At 46.0% G+C, this 7,500-nt stretch overlaps 1 protein-coding gene across 1 annotated transcript in view; it reads left to right on the forward strand.

The window, feature by feature from the left end:
• The window catches only part of tafa1b (TAFA chemokine like family member 1b), a gene marked incomplete at both ends in the record, with an annotated part of 105,131 nt that overhangs the window by 96,260 nt on the left and 1,371 nt on the right, over positions 1–7,500 (forward strand). The window contains one exon of the mRNA XM_080845569.1: positions 7,059–7,183. Coding sequence (XP_080701695.1) covers positions 7,059–7,183 — 125 coding nt within the window. The remainder of the gene's footprint in view (positions 1–7,058; positions 7,184–7,500) is intronic.

Here is a 7,500-nt window from a genome sequence, read left to right on the forward strand (position 1 = left end):
GCAGTTATGAGGAAGGAGTCCTTCTGTTTAGCTTCAGGCCCCCAGTGCAGATGCTCCATGACAGGTTCTCGTGATGCATGCGAGAGAACACCGCAGGGGGAAAGCACACATGGGCACAGGAACTCAAGCGGAGGCAGCGACTCCACATTCTGAGCTCGTCAGGGACAGGAGCGCACTCTGATTATACCCCAGGTGGGTTAGATTAGGTTGGGTTGAGTTGGGTTTCAACTTATCTAACTCACATTGTCATGCATAGTTGTAGCATCACCATCAGCAGAAAAAAGATGTTGAGCTAATTGTGAAATGTGAGTTGTTCCTAGTGTAATTGTATGGTACATGGAGAGCAGACTCTTTTTTTTGTTCCAGTGTCCACTGTGAATATATTGCAGTGTGATGGATATTTATTATTTTATTCATTTTCAAAAAGCTTCATTGACCTGACATTCAATGTATTTTTCCATAGTAAGTTTGTCCCAGGACTGTATAGTTTATTGTATTACATCACATCAGGACGACATTCAAAATGACAGTCAAATGACGGGAATGCCACACGCCAACAGTACAATTTACAGTTTTACAGTAGCCAACATAGTCATAGGCCTAGGCTATGTTTGTCCACACAGGTAAAAAAAAAAAAACATTGATTATACATGTTTGCTATGTGTAATCTTTGTCTTTGTATAACTAGTGTAACTTTACATTATTTACCACTAGCTGTTAAATACACTGATATTGCTGGACCTCGTAAATCTATGGTTTACTTGCAGCATTAATGTGACACACATTGAAAACAGGCAACCTGACATGTCTAATATGGACCGATTTAACGAAAGACCAAAATAATTGTTCGGTGAGTGACAAGAGATGTTGCTGTCGTAACTGTGGTAAAAAAAGAGAGTTGCTGGCGCTGGCATTTGAGTGACAGCAGAGGAAGAACATTTCACGTTGTTCAAAAACAAAATCTCAAATTAATTGAATTCATTCGACAAATCCCCCAGCTCTACCGGGGTGAAATAGCATCATCCCAGGGGAGGATCAGAGCCTCTTCGCAGGTGTAGTTATTCTGTGTCGGTGTTACACTGCAGAGCTCTCCTTAGCTGCACATCCAGCCTCCTAGCAGTGGGTCACAAGGTGGTGGCCTGCAGGGGAAATGAGTTGGGAATAAAAAGGTCAGGTACAGGGCATGTCTGTGTCTAACGCTGGACGACCTTTACAGAAAGAAAGAGGTGAGAACGGGCCAAACCAGGGGGGTTTACGGCACAGACATTTTGGGTCGCTTGGAGTTTGAGAAGGGGAGATAGTTATATGCCAACGTCTGACTAATGAGCTGCCTGCTAATGCTCTAAGTTGCCTTCAGATGTAATTAGTCACCTGACCTCTTATCTGACAGGGGAAGGAGTCGCCTCCAGCCTTGATGTGGGGATGGCAAGAGGATGGTTGTGATGGGGAGGCTGATGGTGCATGGAGGAGGTGGGGTGTGGGTGCTACCATGCAGCAGGAGGGCTCAGGATGGCTCTGGCCCTGGCAACCTGCCTATCACAAAGGAAAGCTTCCCATTTATCACAGAGCACTGATCCACTACTTTTCAATTTCAGCCCCAGCTGCAGACCGATGCACCACGAGTCACCCTAATACTCTATTTGTTCGAGAGAAGCCCGACATCTTGTGCAATCAAAACTTCTACATTTTTTGTGTCTTCCTCCTCTTCTTCAGAAGCCTGTCGTCATTGTCACATCACAAAATTATCGCTTGGGTCACTTTGAGTGGTTTGACCGACGATCCTGTAATGAAGGCTTGGGTCTTTCATTAGGTGGCCCTGCCAAGTGCTGTGATCGAGAGGCCAAATGACAGTGTTTGCATGGATAATCAAGATCCAATGCTAGTGCTCTGCCGAGCGGTGATTAATGCAGAGTAATGACCCTGCGGTCTCAGGAAGGCTGGGAGACTAACCTTGGATCAGGGGTTTTGGAGCTAGAGCCCTTTGCTAATTACTCACAGGCTTCATTATTCCTACTCCTCTCCTCTCTCCCTCTCTCCCTTCTCTATCTGTCCATCAATCTATCTCTCCCCCTCTCTTTCCATCCCTCTTCTGACCTTATCCTGACTTCTTCCCACCATTAGCCTGTGTCGTTTCTCGCTTGAGAAGCTGTTCATCTCTTTGCTCATCCTTTTCTATGTGGGAGCTGCATTCGTCCTTATTAAATCAATCGGTTCATTATGGGAGCGATTCCCCGTCCAGGTTCGAGGAGAATCACTGGAATTAGTGGAGTGTTAGAGAGAGAGAAAGATTAATGGTGGACGGTGACACACGCGGGGCTTTGGGGACATGTAGTTGTGACTTTGTCTCAGTGGAGAGTTCATTCTGTCCCGTTGATGGCCGTCGGGGACAGTGATGTAAAGCATGGGGGACGGGGGGAGGTCAGGAAGAGGTGCAGAGAGAAAGTTCACCGGTAGCCAGTGCTACGAATTGATCTTCCCACTGACACTGTAAATGAACACCTCCAGGAAACCACGGAAATTTTTAGCGTAATTGCTTTCCTCTCCTAATCTAAACTGGAGGTCATCGATCGGGTAGTGTAAGGGAGAAGAAGGCAAGGTTCAGTCAAATTTATTTGAAAGACTATTGGATGATTTTGTCTCGACTAATTCACAGTTGCTCCGGTGAATCTTTCTTCGTACATGAAAAGGCTTTTTGAAAAGTTTTTTATCAAAAGATTGCCACCATAAAACAGTCTTTGCAGCAGAGAGTGCGATCCATCACCAGAGTTGGTGTTAAATGATTCATCGCTTTACTTAGACGTATTCAAACATACTCTGATACCTGCCGGGCTTCTCCGTTTGACTACATCAGTCTTGCACCACTATGACCTTCACTTTGTCTTGCAAATGTTCTCGTAATTTTTTTCATCCCAGCGACAGCACGCGGGAATGGGCGTACTGGCGCTCGCCCCAGTCAAACCGAATGATGATGCCTCTGACATAATGATTTATTTGCGCTGGGCTAAAAGGTCCTTGCCGCTCTCAGATCCCTAGCAGCGGATGGGCCCGTGTGTCTTTTTTTTGGCGAGAGGGTCAGGTTACCCCTCGAAGCTCAGTGGGAGAGCAGACAGGGCGCCGTCGTCCGCAAAGTAATGACCAGGGCATGTGGGTCGAGCGCCTCAGGGGTCCCGCTCTGCTCCAGTAATCCACTTTTCCCCCCATCCTAGCCCCAAGTCTCAGGACAGCCAGCAGTAGGAGTGGTGGAGGCTGGAGGGTAGAGTGGTGGGAGAGGTACAGCACCAAAGTTGCTGAAGATGTGAGTTTTGCAGTGTCCACAGGGCATGGGGTGGGTATGTTAGGTCCCTGTGTGTGTGAGGGGGGGGGAGCATTGGAGGGTTTCAGATTGACGGAGATGGAAGGGGGTGTTAGAGTTGAGGGCCGCTTGGGAGGGGTGGTGCTTCTGGTGGATGGACACATTCTTCCTGCTGAGAAGGTCACCCGGAGTGAATCTGGCCCCTTTCCATCCAGCACGCACTCAACCACACCCCTCTGAGCCCTTCGTCTACAGCATCCACACGCCTTTGAGTTGAGCCCTGCCCCCACAGCATCCACACCCCAATGCTGACGGAGAGGGCAAATCCACTTGTCAGTCAGTTAAAATGAGAACTATTAAAGCAGTCTCTCTCCCTCTCTCTCTCTCTCTCTCTCCCTCATTGCATACTAGCTTTCAAACTTAGCCAGAAAAACACTGTCTTGATCGAAGTCATTAAAACCCAAAGGCAAGCTAAACTAATGCTTCTTAATCAGGGAAATGCCATCCAGTATATCTTTATCACACATCATCACAGCATTACAGAAACTAGACAAGCCATTTTAATGTAAAGTACGTATATATCTGTGGAGCAATGAAAGAATATTTATCTCATTTTAGTTGGCGTAATGTATAAATGGCAACACCTAAGGTATTGGCCGTAGGCATTTTTGTGCTGTGCCTGTGTTTGACGCTACACTGGGAAGCATAATCAAAGGGCCCCTGAGCACAGGAAAGGCTATTCATCTTCCATGCCAAATGCGTCACATTTTTCAACATCTTTGTTGAACCAGCAGTCTAATCTCTCTCTCCCTTGTTCTCTGTTCTACCTTAACTCTCCCTCCCTCTCACATATACGCACCCATATGCACACACACACACACACACACACACACACACACACACACATGCACAAACACACGCACACACACACACATGCACACAAACGCACCCACACACACAATTTTTTTTAAATAAGAAAATGTCCTGTCTTTCTGCCATTCCTCTCTTCAAGAAATACTGTCTCATGTTCCAAAGATTGTTTTCTTCCTCTGTTTTCCTCTCTTCTTTACCATTCTGGGTTCAGAGTGAGTTGCGCATGGCCAGAGTGTTGATGTAGACATCCTGTGCAGTTTTGTAATGAGGAACAGGTTTGCTGTTTCCTTCCCCTGAGCGGAGCGCTGGGCAAACAGAACACAGCCCTGTGGCACCACGGTGGCACACTATCAGTTGTTTCAAAAGATCAGACATGGTGCCTCAGGACTCAGATTACTCGGTATTAGCACTTTCCTTTTTATCCCTTCTCTTTCACATTCTGTGTTTATGTTTGTGTGTAAGAGAGGAAAGAGAGAGAGATAGATGTGGGAGGGCACTCATGTTTGTGTGTGACAGAGAGAAATAGAGATTGTGTGAGTGTGTGTGTGTGAGTGTGTGTGTGTGTGTGTGTGTGTGTGTGTGTGTGTGTGTGTGTGTGTGTGTGTGTGTGTGTGTGTGTGTGTTTTTGTGTGTGTGTGTGTGTGTGTGTGTGTGTGTGTGTGTGTGTGTGTGTGTGTGTTTGTGTGTGTGTGTGTGTGTGTGTGTGTGTGTGTGTGTGTGTGTGTGTGTGTGTGTGTGTGTGTGTGTGTTTGTGTGTGTGTGTGTGTGTGTGTGTGTGTGTGTGTGTGTGTGTGTGTGTGTGTGTGTGTGTGTGTGTGTGTGTATGTGTGTGTGTGTGTGTGTGTGAAAAGAGAAAATGAGTGAGAAGATGCTCCTATGCCACCTCTAGTATATAAACATCTGTTTATTTGGTCGCTTCTACTTTTCTCAGGTGCAGCCCTTTCCCAGGGACCCTGCGTGTAATTAAGATGGGAGACGTCAGCCAGGCAACAGGGAAACTGGGGGAAAGGGGGTCAGCAATGAGTACACAGTAATTACTCTGTTTCCTCCGTGGGCCGCTGGGACCGCAGAGGTTAATGTGCCCTTGGTTGGTGCCCACTGGAGAGCCCACTGTCGCTCATCTCCTAATCTCTCTACGGGACTCAGGAGAAAGAGAGGGAAAGAGAGAGCAGGGAGAGGAAGAGAGAGGAGGGGACAGAGGGGGGGTGAGGAGTTAGGAGTGGAGAGGATTGTCTGGAAGATGTCTCTCCGGTATCCATTTAGCCCATGCCTGGAATGTACAAAGATGCTCTGGAGGACTTTTCTCTCATAAAAATACATCACCTACCCCGGTACACAGAGAAAGACGGAGAGAGAGAATCAGGGAGGGAGAGGGAGAGGGAGAGGGAGAGAGAGAGAGCATGGCAAATGCTGAGAATCCTTGGATAGTTTTATTTTTTATTTAGAAGTACTTAGACTTAGACTTTATTGATTAGTCGTTACCCGGTAACCTTGGTAACACCAGCAGTTGAGGAAGTTTACAGTATGGAATAAAAAAGCTTTGCAGAGCATACAAAATATCTGTTGCCTTGGATGTTTAATCCTGAAATCCCATCAGACTTAGGCCTCAGAGTTACAATGTCTCTTCAAAGTGCAAAAGGCATCAAAACCAGCTTGGAACATGAGAGAAGGAGCCAGGTAAAAGCAGCTAACAAATGAGTCAACATCTAGCAAAAAACAACACCGAGAGACACAAACTATCTGACATCCTTCACTGAGCAGCGGGCTCATCTGAGGCGTTCCAAAAATGGTGAACCATATCGCAATGTCTAAGACCTACAAGAACAGTTTAAAAAAATAAGTGGTTGTGCTTGTGGGGATTTCAAGGCACTTGTCACTATCTCAGTATCTGAGGAAATGTTTATTATTCTACTTTAAACTCTTGAATGTACTCAGTCATTCTTTATGCCTTCATATCTGGAGCCCAGATTCTCTTTTAACTATTGAACATCTCTTTTAAACTGACTCATCTACAGATAAAAGCATCAAGTAATGTTATGATTTCATTTGCTTGGTAAGGAAGTTATACTTGCAGACTGTTTGATATTTTAAGCCATAAAAGCAAGTGAGAGCTATGGTAACAAGAGACAGCTGTTTCTCTCCAAATTGGCAGTCCCACACACACACACACACACACACACACACGCACATTGATGCACACACATTACAGTAAATGTTGGAATGTTGAAAAATGCACTTGTCTTGTTTGTTGGCTCGGAGGAAGAAGCATTTTGTAAATGTTAATGAGAGACAATTAATTTTTAATTAAAAATATGAAGAGGGCTCTTCATGCAACATTTCAATATCAAAACTAAATGCTCAGAGTTGGTCTTTTTCATTTCTTTTTGACACCTTGTGTAATATTCCTCTAAACAACAAATCTCATTTCAGAAACTTGGAGAAATGGCTCTGAGGGCTGGCCAATAATGAGGCACAGAGCCTAGGCGTGTGGGGGTCTGTTGTAATCACGAGGGGAGTTCACAGAGTTCATTCACGTAGTTCCCCACAGTGTCACACCCTTGCCATTCCATTTATTTTTAATACTGGGACTCTCGTGAGGTATGCAAATTACACCTGTAAAAAGCATTATGCATACCATTCGTCTTGCCCAGAGGCTACTGAATAGGCTTTCAGACCCTTTCAAAACGCAGCATTTTGACCAGAACCCCTGACTCTCACTGATGCCTAAAGAAAAGACCTTTTTTCCCAGTGTAGTAGTAGACGTATCAAGGTTTGCAGTCTCTGTGTGAGAGGGAGATAAAGTATTTATGTGTGTAGGTGTATTCGTGTGTGTGTGTGGCAGAGGCCATTGACCTCAGATTCACGTGTGTGTGCCCTTGTTCCCTGGCTGCAGCATCCATCGTGACTGGGAAGTGGTGGTGTGAGATGGAGCCCTGCCTGGAGGGAGAGGAGTGCAAGACGCTGCCTGACAACTCCGGATGGATGTGCGCGTCTGGGAATAAGATCAAGACCACCAGGGTGAGACCTTCGTGGCACACCTCTTGTCTTCCCCACAGACTTCATAAAAGAAGTGCTGCCATTGTGTGTGTGTGTGTGTGTGTGTGTGTGTGTTTGTGCATGTGTGTGTGTGTGGTGGTGAGGGGGTGCGTATGCAGGTCTGTGTGTGTGTATGTGTTTGTGTATGAACATGCATGTGTGTGTGTGTGTGTGTGTGTGTGTGTGTGTGTGTGTGTGTGTGTGTGTTTGTGTGTGTGCAAGTGCATGTGTATAGAGCATGTATGGTATGTGATGGTGAGGGAGTAAAGGTCTCCATCTGTGTATGTACTTGCAGGCAT

Source organism: Sprattus sprattus, assembly GCF_963457725.1.
Source record: "Sprattus sprattus genome assembly, chromosome: 10".
Lineage (NCBI taxonomy): Eukaryota > Metazoa > Chordata > Actinopteri > Clupeiformes > Clupeidae > Sprattus > Sprattus sprattus.